Here is a 17,012-nt window from a genome sequence, read left to right as displayed (position 1 = left end):
TCCGTTCGACGACCGCCTCGCTCCCGGCCTTGCCAATGCCCCGCGCTCCATCGAGATGGAAACCACCGCCGCCGCCGCCGTATCGCGTATCCCCCCATTCGCAAAAACGGAAGTCGATGAAAGTGGAAAACGGACCGGACCGAGCCGCGCGCGCGGCTCGCGCATTCGTTTTTTGCCGCGCTATCGGCGACCGGCCAATCGGAGAGCAGCGCGCGCTTCGGATGGACGCGCGTATCTCCGCCGAACGGGATAGATCGCCTTTTTCTGCGCAATATCGCGTTTTTTAGGCACACTTTACTTCTACAGCGTCTTTTTGCCGCAGCGCCAGTCTGGCTTACGGCGGGCGGCTCTCGGAGATAATAATTGAACTACGACTGCAACTTTAACACACGTGAGATATCACCATCGCCACTGAGCAGCGTCTCATTCTTGTCGGGAAAAAAAAGATTGTCGAAGGAAAGAAAGTTCCATTTAAATCGCTTTTGATTGGAATATAATGAAGAGGCAAAAAGGTCTCTGAGACGAATATAAATACTGGTCGAACATATATAAATACCAGTTAAAAGAAGATACGATATGGCTTTCTGGCGCGATATAGATAATAAGTTTAAAGAACGTCGCTTCAGCGATATAGTAACGAATAGAGATAAAAGCGATTTAAACATTGAAAGCTTACAAAAGCAGATGTAACAATTATAATGATTATTATTTCATATCTGAAAAATCAATAATATTTAATATATTAAATATAACATACTATTAACATTAATATATATATATATTAATATATATATATATATATAGGACTTTTTAAAACACACATTTATATCGATATTATGTATGTTAATAGTTAATATATTAGTAGTATAATATATTAATACTTTAATATATTAAAGATATAATAATAAATAGGGACAATAAAAGCGATTTAAACAATTCTATTGAAAATTAAAAGAAAAATGGAAAATAATTAATTATTATTATACCTAAAAAATCATTATTAATAATATATTAAAAATAATACATTATTAATATTAACCAGAGATATATATTTTTTGACCAAACTGACTTTAATATCAAAGATTCTTACATTGACTTAACTCGACGTTTCGACACTGGTTTTGTGTCCTTTTCAAGAGATTTATATCTAATCCTGTTCACGATTATTTTAACCATCCGTAAAGTTCTTGCAGTTTTAATAACTTTGTCAAAAATTCTTATTTAAAAAGAGTCGCAATATAGAGTCCCGTAATCATAAATGCAAACGGAACCGACAGGTGACACGTCGTTCCGAAACGAAAGCCGGCGATCGACATTTGCATTTATGATTACGGGACTCTATATTGCGACTCTTTTTAAATAAGAATTTTTGACAAAGTTATTAAAACTGCAAGAACTTTACGGATGGTTAAAATAATCGTAAACAGGATTAGATAGAAATCTCTTGAAAAGGACACAAAACCAGTGTCGAAACGTCGAGTTAAGTCAATGTAAGAATCTTTGATATTAAAGTCAGTTTGGTCAAAAAATATATATCTCTGGTTAATTTTTCACTGACGAAGAAAAGAATCTGTTAAATTATTAATATTATTATGTCGGTGCAAACAACCGGTACATAATTTTTTTAAATATTCATATAAATATAATATATATTAATAATGGGTTTATTATTAGTACCTATAATATATTAATATTTTTTTGTAATCAGAAATCGAAATAAAATGATTCAATCGAAAGTATTGCGACATTCAGTCGTAAAAGTTTAACATCTATAATGAGTCGTCGTTATCAATGCAAACTTTTACTTTTGCAACAGTAAAGTCGTTCGAACAGATAAATTTATAAAGCTGCAGCTCTAGACGCGTGCTTATGCGTTTCGTATCGCATTACGCGGCTGCGTTGTCGGACTGGGAGATTCAATTTCTTATATTTATGACATAAAATATATTTACCCAGACCTTTCGTGTGGTGAGCGAGGATAGAAAGCGATATGGAGAAATCACCGCTGCAAATTAAAATGCTAATTATCAGCGATCCTTTTCCTAATAGCGGTCAGTAGTATCGCCCTATCGCTGCGCGACTGATCGCTCGTTTCCAAGTCAAGCAGGGAAATCTTGCTTGCGAGTGCACGACTAACAAGATTTTAACAAGGGAACATCGCCGCGCCGCGCCGGAGCTCTCGTGAGTTCGGATGAAACCGTGTAGTTATAAGGAGCAAGGCGTATGTATTAATTATGGAAGAATTCGAATTTAAAAAGATGAAATGCACACATTAATCTATAATACATGACCAGACGAATTCTTCTTGTATCTGGGGTTTAATAACGAACGTCACGTTGAGAGCGTAAAGATATGGAAATACATGATTATTTTGTTTTTTATTTTATTCATATTTCACTCATATATCATTTATCTTAAATGTACTTGAGTAGACGCAGGTAAAGGATATAATCACCTCTTTTTCAATTCATCCCTGAAGATCAATCTTTATTGTTTCTTATGAATACGTTGTAATTCGATGTAATTGGAAAACGAGACTTTGCAACGTGAAATGTTAGTTTTTTCACAATTACTAGATGTGTAATAAATGATACGAAAAATTTGTAATGTTATTTCTTGTATATGTGTGTATGGCATACTTGAATTTTCGTATGTTTATATATTTATATAATCCAGTCTCAAAATAGAAAATAAAAATGTCAAGGAACCATCTCTATTATTCATCGTTATAATGTACAATTGTCGCAATATTTATATGGATTACATTTTTTTCGCTCATCAGAATAGTCTCTACGCTTTATCTTTAGAAAGATGTAACATTTCTTTGGAAAAATCAATATCATGATAGTTGCCAGAGCCGATTTTACCTATACTGTCTAACGATGCAAATTCAGAGTTTAATGTATTTTTTTTAATGATAGTATATTTTGCAATTTTATCAATTTAAATAAACTATGTCGTATAAAGACATGTCATTTATAAGCAAAATTTTGCAATATATTAAAATACGCTTATTTTTTACATTTACGAAATATAACAAATACGAGAAACTAAAGTATTGTATAGAAATATAAAAAAATTGTTTCTTTTGAATATAGTAAAGTCTTGTTATGTCTAAAATCAAAATTTATGCACTCTAATATACATGTATTGTACATATCTAAAGATGCAAAAAAAGGTAAATTCGGCCCTTCTGTCACTTCTTAAGTACTTTCCTAACGCTGTCATAGCAAAAAATTTGTACAATATTTGGATAGCAGTATAAAATTACAAATATTCCGCAAAAAAGATGTAAATATACATTTACGTGTATATATATATATATATATATATATATATATATATATACACACACATATCTATTATGTATATAAATGTATTATATATTACATATATTATAATATATAAATAACATATTATTACATATATAATTATATATATTCTATATTAACTTACCTCTTATCTCTTATAATTGCAAGAATTGTTTTAGCTATACAACCATTATATATATATGAAATTCTCTGATAGGACATACATATATAAAATAAATCGGGATAATAATAATAATAAATAAAATCTTTACAAAAGGTGTAAATAGTCAATTATAATAATTAATTATATTAAATATTGCAAATTTTTAACTTTCAATACTTTTACTATCACAAAGATATATTTTTTCATAAACAAAAATTTGAAAACTGATATATAAAATTTGCGAGAATACAAATTCTCAATATTATAAATTAAATCTTCTTATATCCTAATTACAGAATAATCCTAGAAATTATGCAAAAATTCTCTTGTATCATTTCTCTTCACTTAAAAGAAGAGTTTTAGTTCGTCTCAGTTCTGAGAGCAAGCCTGTATACTAATCGAACATCATTAATATTTATATATCTTAAATATGCCTCTATATATGTAAGTCATGGTTATATGTATCAAAATATAATTCAAACGGAATATAAATAAGAATCTAATTTCGTCTTTGCGTTAGGAGGCGAAGTAAAGGGAGAAAACCAAGCTATCGAAAATCTTCCGAAGACCGCTTGAATCGATTTCCATCTGCTATTGCGTACCCATCTGGCTTCTTCTTTTTTAAGTTGTTCTATACCCTATGTAATGTAATGTATGTTTCAATGAATACAAGTCGTAATTTTTTTTTATATACGCGCGAGAAACGATTCCTTTATATACATACAGTTTCGTCATTCCAAATAGCTTGCAATTGCGTGCCTAACATCACAGCAGTAAAAATGGCAAATAAGAGTGCCTCGAATGCTAGAAATAACAATAACACCACCGTCGCTGGTGGGTTGAATGTGGAGCATTCCCTCCATTCTTGCCTGACACACGTGGTAAATTGTTGTATACATAGAAACAGGGATTGCAGTGATATGCCCGCTATATAAAACTAAAATATAGCAAGAGAAGCGTGTCTACGTTATTATGCAAAATATTTCGATATATTTGAGATCAAATACTAGAAATGCATCATTAATTTGATCGTTTTTTGTAAAGAACCAGATCATAATATATGCATGTACTCTTTGTGAAATACTTACAGTAAAAAGTACGAAGTATTTTTGATTATTTTCTCCTACACAATTGTTAACCCATGGACAATGGTGATCCATTTTCCTGATGCATCTGCAATTGCAACACAGTGTAATCAGTGCATTGCCCTGCTACATTACAAGTACAAACTTAATTCTGTTAAATCACCTTTGGCAAACAGAGCAATGATGAGCTCTGTCAGGCTTAATAGAACAACATTTTGGACACTTAAAAATAACCTGTCCATCTCTAAATCCCATTTGTTGTATCATCTCTTTCGTTGCATTGCCTTTTGGCACTGCACCCTGTATAAAAACAAAATATCGATTTTTTTTTTAATGCTTAGCCTATCTTATACGACACGTGCTGAATTAGGAAAATTAGAAGTTTTGTGTCAAAAAACTGAAGCAACCAGACCTGGCAATAGGACTAAGCCTATCTGAAGCACTTAAAAATAAATATATGCCAAATCTTTAGCAATAAATAAGATTTTAGTATTATCTCAATTACCGGATCTGTAAACATGGTTCTTAGGTGCGACGCAAAGGCCAGGAATGCTAGAGATTGGAAAATGGCCATATTTAAGCTAGAATATACCGTATTTATCGTAGGAATAAGAATCACTGCCATCACTACAAACTCCGCATAAATGATCAGTAACCATGTTAATACTGCACATATGATGCCACATATATCCTATAAATACAGACTTGTTACATTAAGGTTATATATTAAAATAACAATATAATTTTTAGAACAACCTTGCCAAACACTGATTAACTCAATCAGGGATTAATTTAATTGGCAGAATCACTTAAAGCAAAATTTCTAACTACATAATTCATCATTCCTAATCTAATCTTTCTGTCCATGTATTAAAAAATAAAAGATTAAGCTGTTCTGTGCTAACAAAACAGTATTTCCTGATAAGTTAATCGTTGATTACGTTAATCAAGGTCATTCATAGAGAAGTATCAGAAATCGTGTATTCATAAGACTTTGCCTTGATACACCAGAGCTTTCCACCGCAACATCTATTATGAAAGTCTTTCTCCCTGTGAAAGGGCATATAATCGTAATCCATCGTTGAAACTACTATTCACTGAACTGCTATAGTCTTTATAAGACATAAGGGTAACCACTGATATCTCCTCATACACGCATAAATCTGCAATCACATGCCTGGAAAAAAAAAACACTGATATAGCGATACCAACCAGGCACTTGAGGTAACATTCTTCATAGCTAAATGGAGCTTTATTTGTCCGATATGAAAATCTTGGTTTAATGCCAAGATAAACATCTGCAATCTCATTTATCAATGATAACATCAAAGCGAAAATCAGTCACTTAGCCAAGATGAGAACGCGGAATACCGGAGATGACAAACGTCAAATCTCTGGGGATCTGTCTTTCTCTTCTTAAAAGTATGTATATACAGCGAGCTAAGTCGAATACTTACATGTCACAGCGCGATGACACGCGTCCGTGGAAAGCGACAACGTGCGACGTCCGTCGTCATAACGTTTCGCATCGCGGCGTCGCGAAACACGTGCACGGCAAGCGCCGACGGTGCTCCGGCGTGGAGACCGCTGACCGATGATTTTTCGCGAGACGTCGCCTACGTGATCGAGCGACGAAGTGCGTGCGGCACGAAACGTGCGTATAACGGCGTGGCGTGCAGTCATAAATACGTGAATAATCGCTTCAATCTCGAATCGCAAGTACAGATATCAGGCAACGGAGAAGCGAGTCAACCAGCATTATCGACGAGACTAATTCGTTCTCTCTACCTCTCTTCCCTTCCCCTGCTTCCCCATCTGTCAGCCCATTCATTATCGTGGGTTGCGTTACTTGCGTTTCGTTTCATGCATGATACGCACGGTAACATGAACGTTTATTCCGTTTCTGAGTTTCTCTTCATGCGCAGTGCGCACTCGCTGCGCGCATGGATGGATCTGCCGACACTACGTTACCCCACCTCTTCCGGTGCATGAAGTGAGACCACCATGAAAACTTCAAGAAAATGTATACACAAGTATTTTAAAAAAGCTGGTACTATTGCAAATTGCAACAGCATATTCTTGAAATCAAATCAAGTTAAAAAGTCCTGTACCACTTTTCCTTCCAACAAACAATTATCGAGATATAGGGCCGATATCACATACTACGTTTACGCGAGCGTTACTTCTGTAGTAACTTATGATAATTCACCCGTTTACGCGGAGTAAATTATCGTAAGTTACTACAAAATCCCGTTTACGCGAAGGAATTATCGTAAGTTACTACAGAAGTAACGCTCGCATAAACGTAGTAACAGTCTCCGATTAAACTCACTCTTCGTCTCTTTCTAGGGAGACAGTTAGGCCCATAAGCTAAATATTGAAAATGTTACCATCTAGTTTTCTTTGAATATCTCAAAAGGTATGGGCCGATATCACAGTCTCCGATTAACGTGATCCTCCGATTAACGTGATCCTCCGATTAAACTCACTCTGCATCTCTTTCTAACTGTCCCCCTAGAAAAGAGACGAAGAGTGAGTTTAATCGGAGGATCACGTTAATCGGAGACTGTTACTACGTTTACGCGAGCGTTACTTCTGTAGTAACTTACGATAAATCACTCGTTTACGCGAAATAAATTATCGTAAGTTACTACAAAATCCCGTTTACGCGAAGAAAAATCCTGTTTACGCGAAGGAATTATCGTAAATTACTACAGAAGTAAAGCTCGCGTAAACGTAGTATGTGATATCGGCCCTATTACTACGTTTAAGGGGATCCTGGAGTGACAGCGACAAGGCATAATCGGTCTAAGCAATATCTTTGAATTGGCTGAACAGAATGGAAAATCCTTTTACACGATTAAAGTACGCACAAAAATGTAGAGGGCTGTACATGATTTTTTCTGATAAACTAAAAAAAAATTTTATTTTTTAAATATTGTCTTCACCTGACGACAATATTTGCTTTATACAAAAATTCTGCAGTTTTTCTATAGAAAATAGTGATGCAGCCCTCTACAAAAAACTGTCAGGAATAATATCGTGCAATTAGAAGTAAGATTTGAAGCCTAAAAAAAAAGATATTACTTAGACCAGTGGAAGATGCAAGGTTAGGTGCTATCCTTGTCTATATCCTTGTCTATACAAGGACAGATATAGTCGGTGAGCACTTCTTTATCGACGCTGATCGAGTTCGCCTGCGGCTCCAGCATCCCCTTTCCTGCAGTGACAGACGAACTTCCTCGATGTCGATAATGTCAACCTTTCTAATTTTGTTTTCCCTATATCTGTCTTTGTCTAACGAAATGACATCTGTCCTTGTTTGATTGCTCGCCATCTCTTGCAAGATTCGACAACTACTGTTGCTGCTCTTCTTGTCAGTCTGCATCCGTATTTGCAGTACTAAAATAAAATTCACATTTTTCTTTTATTGTACGCATTGAATCTTACTTCTACTTGCACGATATTATTCCTACATGTTTTCCTAAGGCTAGGAGACAAACATTATGTATGTATAAACTGCAGAATTTTTGTTTTAACCAAATATTGTCGTCAGGTGACAGCTGTATGTGCCCAAATAAGTAACATTTTTAATTTTTTGGTGTTTTTTTATATAAAATCGCGTTTGCTAGCCTAGATTTTTGTGCGTACTTTAATTCTGTAAAAGATTTTTGCAATTCTATAAAGCCAATTAAAAGATTTATGTGAAAACGATAATGTCGGTAAATCATACGGCTGCAGGATCCCCTTAAGGGGATGCTGGAGCCGCAGGCGAACTCGATCAGCGTCGATAAAGAAGTGCTCACCGACTATATCTGTCCTTGTATAGACAAGGATATAGACAAGGATAGCACCTAACCTTGCATCTTCCACTGGTCTAAGTAATATCTTTCTTTTTAGGCTTCAAATCTTACTTCTAATTGCACGATATTATTCCTGACAGTTTTTTGTAGAGGGCTGCATCACTATTTTCTATAGAAATACTGCAGAATTTTTGTATAAAGCAAATATTGTCGTCAGGTGAAGACAATATTTATAAAAATAAAATTTTTTTTTAGTTTATCAGAAAAAATCATGTACAGCCCTCTACATTTTTGTGCGTACTTTAATCGTGTAAAAGGATTTTCCATTCTGTTCAGCCAATTCAAAGATATTGCTTAGACCGATTATGCCTTGTCGCTGTCACTCCAGGATCCCCTTAAGGGGATCCTGCAGTGACAGACGAACTTCCTCGATGTCGATAATGTCAACCTTTCTAATTTTGTTTTCCCTATATCTGTCTTTGTCTAACGAAATGACATCTGTCCTTGTTTGATTGCTCGCCATCTCTTGCAAGATTCGACAACTACTGTTGCTGCTCTTCTTGTCATTCTGCATCCGTATTTGCAGTACTAAAATAAAATTCACATTTTTCTTTTATTGTACGCATTGAATCTTACTTCTACTTGCACGATATTATTCCTACATGTTTTCCTAAGGCTAGGAGACAAACATTATGTATGTATAAACTGCAGAATTTTTGTTTTAACCAAATATTGTCGTCAGGTGACAGCTGTATGTGCCCAAATAAGTAACATTTTTAATTTTTTGGTGTTTTTTATATAAAATCGCGTTTGCTAGCCTAGATTTTTGTGCGTACTTTAATTCTGTAAAAGATTTTTGCAATTCTATAAAGCCAATTAAAAGATTTATGTGAAAACGATAATGTCGGTAAATCATACGGCTGCAGGATCCCCTTAAGGTGCGATTTCACGATGACGCTCGACGCTGGATTCGAGCGTCAAATCTGGTCACGTGATAGATTCAGAGGGACGCGAAATATAACCTAACCACTGGATTGGCTGAAATGAGCGTCGAGTGTCAAAGCTAAACACAGTTTAGCTTTTTGACGCTCGAATCCAGCGTCGAGCGTCATCGTGAAATCGCACCTTTACGCGAGCGTTACTTCTGTAGTAACTTACGATATATCACTCGTTTACGCGGAGTAAATTATCGCAAGTTACTACAAAATCCCGTTTACGCGAAGAAATTATCATAAGTTACTACAGAAGTAACGCTCGCGTAAACGTAGTATATGTATATCAGGCAAATAAACAATGTTTCAGGCAAAAGTTGTTTGTTTTTTTATATAAAATAAGGTGCTCTTAAAACAAATATAGGTTCCTATTTAAAAAAATTAAGTTGATTTAGGTGTCTCAATTAAAAAAAACTCACCCTGTATACATTTGTCCGTGATATATGCACAAATACTGCGTTTACGCGAGCGTTACTTCTGTATAGTAACTTACGATAATTCCTTCGCGTAAACGGGATTTTGTAGTAACTTACGATAATTTACTCCGCGTAAACGAGTGAATTATTGTAAGTTACAGAAGTAATAACGCTCGCGTAAACGTAGTATATGTAAAGTTAGCAATATTGACTTTATAAACCTTTTTTTGTTCGAAATAATTATTGGTATTTTGTTGGAATTTGTTGGACTAATTAGAAAATTTGTTGGTTGCCCAGTTTTTGAAAAATTGAAAACAAAATTTTAAACGTGAAGTTAGCCCCAATAGTCTTATTTTTCAATAATTTTAATTTTTTAGGGGTGATAGCCGAAGTTTAGTACCCCTCCCCCTTGCCGCGAATATATCGCCCCGCTGAGCTTATGCTCCGTCTTATGCGTCTTATCCCGTATCAGACTACGGATTGGGATTGGGATTGGATTGAAATTTGACCAATCAGAGCAAAATTTACTAAACTTGAGATCAGTTTTCTCTGTTCTGATTGATTAAATTTCAATCCAATCTCAATCCTAATCCGTAGTCTGATACGGGCTTTATATATTCTTATGTCTATGGATTGAACCTTGCTTCTAGGGATTTTGTGTGGATTTCGCCGCGCGCGCCACCGAGATTCTGGTTTTGACAGCGTGTACTGTAGAGGGGGGAGGAGGGGAAGGGGGCGCGTGCGCGCGGCCATATTGGCTACTTGTGACTTTCGGGAGGAACGAGTAAAAAAATAACCCAACTTTTCTCGTCTCTCGTGCACGCAGAAAAATGTTGCCCTGGAGAATTGTCCATTGATCCGCGATACGGCCGATCCTGTCAGCGTGACTACGGCGTGGCGCCGGGGTATCATTCCCACGAAAACTGTTCCTTTCCCTGAAAAATGGTACGTCCGCTTCCTACGAGAGGTTGCAGGCCTCGGCCCACTGTAATCCGAGTATCCCTAATCGGCGCCGGGAGTTGTTGTCTCCTCCCGCCGTACCCCGTGTAATATACAGTTTTCTAACGCTTTCAATTCTTCCACGCAGAGCTTCTTCGGTTTCGGCCAGTCCGCCGACATAGAGATCACGTTGGACGGTGCTGAGACACGGAAAACCGCGGACATCAAGTCCGAGGATGGCAAGAAAGAGCGGCATCTGCTCTATTACGACGGCGAGACCGTATCCGGCAAGGTAGGGCTCCCTGAAACATTGACCTCGATCGTAATCATCTGACTGACGCGAGAAAAAGGTGGTTTAATAGGCCCGAAACGTTCACACGCTTGCATGTGATACGTTCCGTGTGCCAGGCTTGCTTGTTCAGTTCAACTCGAATAAATACTGCATTTCCGCCGTACACAAACTTTTTGCTTGTAATATAATATAGCTAACAAATTGTCAGTTGTCAAAAAATCATGTTATTTGTTTTATAAAAGTTAAAATATGATTTGTGGATCTATATGATAAGAAGATAGGGTTAAAGTATATTTGTTTGCCAATTAATTTATTATTGATCTATGACATAACAATGAAGGAATATCTGTAATATATCTTATAGATGTAATTTATCTTTGAATTATATATATATATATATGCTTTTGCAGTATAAATTTATCACTAAATCAATGCTTGCAGATTAATATCAGCTTGCGGAAAGCTGGAAAATTAGAGCATCATGGTGTCAAAGTAGAATTTATTGGACAAATTGAGCTATATTATGACAGAGGTAATCATCACGAATTTACAAGCCTGGTAAAAGAACTGGCAAGGCCAGGGGAATTAACACACAATACAGTGTATACATTTGAATTCCCAAATGTTGAAAAACCATTTGAGAGTTACACCGGTTCCAACGCACGACTAAGATATTTCTTGAAAGTGACAGTTGTACGAAGAATTAGTGACATTGTTAAAGAACTCGAATTAGTTGTGCACACTCTTAGTTCCTACCCAGATATGAATAATCCCATTAAAATGGAAGTTGGAATCGAAGACTGTTTGCACATCGAATTCGAATATAATAAAAGCAAGTAAGTCATATTGCGTAATACATTTGAGCTGCTCCGATGATCAATTTTCTGAACATATGGTGCTGATAATATGACTACCCGTCTTTTCAGATATCATTTGAAAGATGTAATTGTTGGCAAAATATACTTTCTTTTGGTTAGAATAAAAATAAAACATATGGAGATAGCAATCATCAAACGAGAAACCACAGGCTCTGGTATGTTATAGATAACTTATACATTGAAGCATAATGTAGCGATAATTAACTATAATTTCTGCAGTTTTTTGTATGCATGCAGCATTGCATGTTGGCAAAATTGGAACACGAGTTTTGGTTTCCCGAAAGTTTTTCCTTTGCGGTATTCGTGGTACTAAGGCAATAATTAGAATACATATTTGCAGGCCCTCATACGTTTACCGAAAACGAAACTATAGCGAAGTACGAGATCATGGATGGTGCACCTGTTCGAGGAGAGTCAATTCCTATAAGGGTGTTCTTGGCTGGGTACGATCTGGCGCCTACAATGCGCGATATTAATAAGAAATTTAGTGTTAGATATTATCTGAATTTGGTTCTCATGGATGAAGAGGATCGACGATACTTTAAACAACAGGTGAGTCATTAGAGAAGATCGTATCTTTTTTTAAGATTTTTTTCTAAAATTATTATACATCTTTTTATATGTTCAAGATGAGAATATTATTTTACATGCATACTTTCTTTGTTCATTTTACCACTGCTCTTCGTATTTTACTCAGGAGATTACATTATGGAGGAAAGGTGAAAAAAGCAGAAAGTCGCAAACGGCCTCGCCACACATGCCATCGCATTTAGTATCGGCTGAAACGGGATTCCCGCAAGGCGCTGCACAGAATGGCCCACCGTCCGAGCCGCCTGATTCTGATCAATTGCCAACGAGTAACGTTACGAACGCAGAGGATACTCCAGCACCAATCGAAGGCATGACACGAGAGGAAGGAGACGGCGAAGGTGAAAAAGAAGGCGGTCCAGAAAGTGATTGAGTTTCCGCATAGTTTTGTTTCTGGGTCCAGTTATAGCCCAGATTAGTTGAGAACGTTAAATACGGCTGAAATATGCAGCAAAGAAATTAGCTTAAAAAAAAATCTCTATCACGTTGGGAGAGATTTGTTTTTATTAAGAGAAACAGCGGGATGTGTATAAAAGGCCTGCTAGCAAAGTTGTAAATATTTTGGATACCTTATATATAATTGAGAGCGAATGATTTGTAACTAGTAGAATACCGATCAAAATTATAATATTATGGAGAAATAGATTTAAAAGACAGGAAGATTTTGTCATTTAAAAAAACATAATTTCGATATTATTTAACGAGCCATATTGCAAACGAATATAATATAAACAAGCAGTATAGGTATTCCTGAATGGACGGCTTACTAATCAAATATTAACTAACGGTACATTTTGCAAAACATCTGGGTGTTACAGTGTTCTAAATGTTTTATACAGACGATTGTGCCCACTCTGACCCGCCCATCATATAATTCTGAAAATCTCAAGTTTATGGCAGCGTCATGTTATGCAAAGAAAGTTTATAAATACGAAATGAATATATACTCACAAAGGCTGCCCCATATTAATCCGTTCACCTAGTCTGCGAATACTATAAACGAAGACACGAGAAAGCTACTTACGTGTGTATATGATGCATGTTTTTGAAAATAGTTTACATATTAACTCACAATGCGCCTCGAGCGAGAAAGATCGCACTTATTTTTAGAACGAGTTTGTACAAAAGAAAAGTGATGTTGATTGTTGCACGACACGAGTTATAGATTACCTTCAGCTTTGAGTTTAGCACAATTGTGCATAGGGTCGATTTCATAAGATGGAGTTTTATATGCAGAAGCGTGCGTTTTGCATAACATCAATCTTCCAGACAAACACAAATTATGATATCTGCTCAAGTTAATATGCCTTTCCGAACACGAGAGTGGACTATGATAGATTAAATAATGGGGTAGCCGCCTCGTGTATTTATAAATATATATATATATATACATACATATATAACTTCATTATACGTGTGTGAGTATATATACATATGTAATACTTTTCATTCTGGCAATAATGACTAACGGGATTAGGTGTGCTCCGATAAATCGTGGCATAAGTAATATCCCATGAAAAGAAATTGTAAAATTGTAAAACAAGTTTCTTATTGATTATCACATAGTTTTTGAGAAAATCGATTTCGAATGAGTGAAAGTAATGTCCGTCTATTTCGTTGTACAAATCACTTCTCGAAAACTAAGAAATCAATTACAAAAATTTATTTTATGTGGCTTTTTACGAGGAATCATCCCTCGACGATGGTACCACGATTTACTCAACATTCTGTATGTATATATAAACATACACGTACTTACATATTGTAATATCACAGACAGGTGCAGACATATTTCCTTTTATCGCTGCAGTATCGTAAGACATTGCAGCGATGAAAGTAATACTGTTGCAAAAAGGGAACCTATCGTTTTGTACTGTTCTATATCATGGAAGTTTGACTGTAAAAAAAACCTGTATTGAAGAAATGCATAATATTAGATTTATATATATGTATATATACATACATACATGCATGTATACAAGTAACTTACGTTAGAAATTTTCTTTCATATAAGTTGAAAGTATTTCGTAATCCATATCTTTATTTGTTAATTGTAGAGGATGAGAATTAAAAAAAAAGGAATGGAGGAAAGGGGAAAGAATGTGTACGTAAGAAGAGAAAGAGAAAATCTATGAATTGTTTGACATGTCAAATATGTGTATGTGTATATATATGTATATTATGTACATGTACAGATATATACATATTATCATGCGATATGCAACTAGTTGTATATTTTAATGCCCATATATGAATATATTGTATACAGTGCGTATGCGCACATACATGTATATTGGAATCATTATTAATTGGTTTATGTATATATACCCAGTCCAAGCTTGAATCCCGCCCACAATTTTAATCTCTTTACTTATTAATTAGAAAAATTATTTTGGCAAATTAGGTCATGTAAATTTCATAAAACTGTATAAAATGTTTTAGATGATTGTTAAAACTGACGCGTTTTCTTTTTTTACCGAATCGTTCAATATCGTATAACATATTGCTGACGCAATCATAAAGTATAAAAAACAGTAATTAAAGTGAATTATTATTTATATTTGTCGACTTTAATAAGAACGTATATCGATTAAGTTTTTTTATTTAATAAAATGTATCTGTGTTTTGCTCCGCCCCTCTTCCAGTGATTGGCCAACTATTGATAAACAGGGGAGGCTCAGTGTAAGCAATTCGATCTTGCTATATTTGAATTGGATCCGAATGGCATTTTTGCTCTCTGAGCCGATTTCACAGTTTCCGTTTAATGTGATCCTCCGATTAAACTCACTCTGCATCTCTTTCTAACTGTCCCCCTAGAAAGAGACGAAGAGTGAGTTTAATCGGAGGATCAAGTTAATCGGAGACTGTGAAATCTGCCCCTCGATTGCACAATTGCACATAAGCCCAGTGATGATATCCAATAGGAATGTTCGTTTTCTAGAGACCAAAATGTAGTGTTAATGTCCCTATAAAACGCAATCTTCTATTGGGTGTGTCGGAACTGGTCGGAACGTTGTGTTCCCAATATGAATTTTCGAGTGCAATGTGAATCGTCCATTACTACCTCGCGACGGAATTCTGTTTACAGTTTGTGATTGTGACAGGTTATCATTTTTCAAATAGTTTCGTGCGTTTCGTGAAGACGTCAAGTTAAAAAAAAATTATGTCGCGGAAAAAGCACAATATATCGTACATCAAACCGGATGAACCAAAATTTCTAAGAGAGCTGAAGGAAAAAATTGGATACAAGGAAGGCCCTACTGTCGATACGAAGGTAAGGCATCCGTAATTTACTTGCTCTGGATTTAACATTATTTTGTTCATATTTTGTACGATTTATGGTTAATTAATAGTATTAAAAGTAGGACAGAAATAGAACTTAGAATACTTGTACTCAACTTATTTGTTAAATTAGAGGGAAGTTCTACCAGAAATATCCGACGATGAGAAGGAAGAGTTAACTGATGAAAAACCTGTTGTTGTCATATTAAATTCTGGTGATTTAACAGCGGAAGAAGCAGATGCCTTTAAAAAACAAAAAGAGAAAGGTAACAAAGAGTTGCTCTAAACCTGCACATATTATTGAATACTGTATTATGTAATAAAACACATTGTATAAACATGTAATTTTTAATGTTAATGTATCAGAGTTATCAATTGCAGAAGAAAATAATGCCCCAGCTGACCTATCCAAGAAGATCATATTTCGCAAGACTAAAGTGGCAGAAACAGATTCTGACACAATTGCCACCGATAAACCTGTAAAAAAGAAAGCAAAAAAGGAAAAGCAAAAAGTTGTACTGTCCTTCGATGCTAATGACAATGATGAAGACGACATTGGATAACATTGAATATAAATTCTTACTTGAGTGTACATATTACGTTTTATGTACAGGGTGTAGAAAAACTAAAGGTACAATTTTCTACAGATGGTAGAGGGGACTGGAATAAAATGGTTTTTTTTCTTATGAAGTGGTAGTCGGAAATGCTTCCTTTTTGCATTGGGTAAAGGGACGATTGGAACACAAAACGCCTATACCAAAACGTTTTATTTGATTCAAACGTAGCTTTTTTCACGTGGAAAGGCATTATAACGCCATGTGTATAATTATGTGTGACAATTCCAAAGAAGTGAGCAGAAATTTCCTTTCGTATACTGTGTACTGTATACTGAGTTACAAGTTACCTTTACAAAAGGAAATTTCCACGTTTGGATCAAATAAAACATTTTGGCATAGGCGTTTTGTGTTCCAATCGGCCTTTATCCAGTACCTAAGCAAAAAGGAAACATTTCCGACTATCACTTTGAGTTCTCCTCTACCATCTCCAGAAGTTTGCACCTCTAGTTTTTCCACATCTTGGATATAAACAATATTTTTTGTAAATAGTAATGTACATTACTATTATTTTATTAATTTAATAATCATTATTGCTAATATTATTAGAGAATGAGTAATAATAAGATATTTTATTTAAAAAACTTTAAAAATTTGACTTTTTATTTATGTGTAAATATAAATACGACAGCAAATATTTTTAAGAGAG

The 17,012-nt window shown here is 35.2% G+C and overlaps 3 protein-coding genes across 4 annotated transcripts; 2 read left to right on the top strand and 1 right to left on the bottom strand.

The window, feature by feature from the left end:
• Positions 1-2,466: 2,466 nt before the first annotated feature.
• Positions 2,467-6,521, bottom strand: LOC139785514 (palmitoyltransferase ZDHHC3). Its single transcript, XM_071724673.1, has 7 exons — positions 6,017-6,521; positions 5,558-5,736; positions 5,065-5,250; positions 4,723-4,859; positions 4,563-4,647; positions 4,199-4,411; positions 2,467-4,112 (listed from the first exon to the last, which is right to left on the bottom strand). The coding sequence occupies exons 2-7, from the start codon at positions 5,636-5,638 to the stop codon at positions 3,951-3,953; spliced, it is 864 nt and encodes a 287-aa protein (XP_071580774.1). The 5' UTR covers positions 5,639-5,736; positions 6,017-6,521; the 3' UTR covers positions 2,467-3,950.
• A 3,994-nt stretch (positions 6,522-10,515) lies between these two features.
• Vps26 (vacuolar protein sorting 26) lies at positions 10,516-14,772 on the top strand. Its single transcript, XM_071724669.1, has 6 exons — positions 10,516-10,715; positions 10,858-11,001; positions 11,443-11,837; positions 11,928-12,034; positions 12,220-12,431; positions 12,577-14,772. The coding sequence occupies exons 1-6, from the start codon at positions 10,713-10,715 to the stop codon at positions 12,838-12,840; spliced, it is 1,125 nt and encodes a 374-aa protein (XP_071580770.1). The 5' UTR covers positions 10,516-10,712; the 3' UTR covers positions 12,841-14,772.
• A 737-nt stretch (positions 14,773-15,509) lies between these two features.
• Positions 15,510-16,956, top strand: LOC139785513 (uncharacterized protein KIAA1143 homolog). Of its 2 annotated transcripts, none has more exons than XM_071724670.1 (3): positions 15,510-15,741; positions 15,883-16,015; positions 16,116-16,956. In XM_071724670.1, exons 1-3 carry the CDS (start codon positions 15,631-15,633, stop codon positions 16,310-16,312), a joined length of 441 nt encoding a protein of 146 aa, XP_071580771.1. In that variant the 5' UTR covers positions 15,510-15,630; the 3' UTR covers positions 16,313-16,956. The 2 variants fall into 2 exon arrangements, with proteins under 2 accessions (XP_071580771.1, XP_071580773.1); XM_071724672.1 differs by having other exon boundaries at positions 15,513-15,741; positions 16,131-16,956.
• Positions 16,957-17,012: the final 56 nt, after the last annotated feature.

This window comes from Temnothorax nylanderi, unplaced genomic scaffold (assembly GCF_030848795.1).
Source record: "Temnothorax nylanderi isolate EJ_2023f unplaced genomic scaffold, tnyl_v1.0 TNYL_tig0818_pilon, whole genome shotgun sequence".
In the NCBI taxonomy this organism is placed as follows: Eukaryota; Metazoa; Arthropoda; class Insecta; order Hymenoptera; family Formicidae; genus Temnothorax; species Temnothorax nylanderi.
This window is presented reverse-complemented; position numbering and strand designations above follow the sequence as displayed.

Coding starts and splice junctions, on each gene's coding strand:
- LOC139785514 (XM_071724673.1), bottom strand. CDS start 5,638: ATGGATTACGATTATATGCCCTTTCACAGGGAGAAAGACTTTCATAAT. Junction 4,648..4,722: donor CATTGCTCTGTTTGCCAAAG/GTGATTTAACAG, acceptor TTGCAATTGCAG/ATGCATCAGGAAAATGGATC. Junction 4,412..4,562: donor AATACTTCGTACTTTTTACT/GTAAGTATTTCA, acceptor GCTATATTTTAG/TTTTATATAGCGGGCATATC.
- Vps26 (XM_071724669.1), top strand. Junction 11,838..11,927: donor TTCGAATATAATAAAAGCAA/GTAAGTCATATT, acceptor CCGTCTTTTCAG/ATATCATTTGAAAGATGTAA. Junction 12,035..12,219: donor ACGAGAAACCACAGGCTCTG/GTATGTTATAGA, acceptor ACATATTTGCAG/GCCCTCATACGTTTACCGAA.
- LOC139785513 (XM_071724670.1), top strand. CDS start 15,631: ATGTCGCGGAAAAAGCACAATATATCGTACATCAAACCGGATGAACCA. Junction 15,742..15,882: donor GCCCTACTGTCGATACGAAG/GTAAGGCATCCG, acceptor TTGTTAAATTAG/AGGGAAGTTCTACCAGAAAT. Junction 16,016..16,115: donor TAAAAAACAAAAAGAGAAAG/GTAACAAAGAGT, acceptor TTAATGTATCAG/AGTTATCAATTGCAGAAGAA.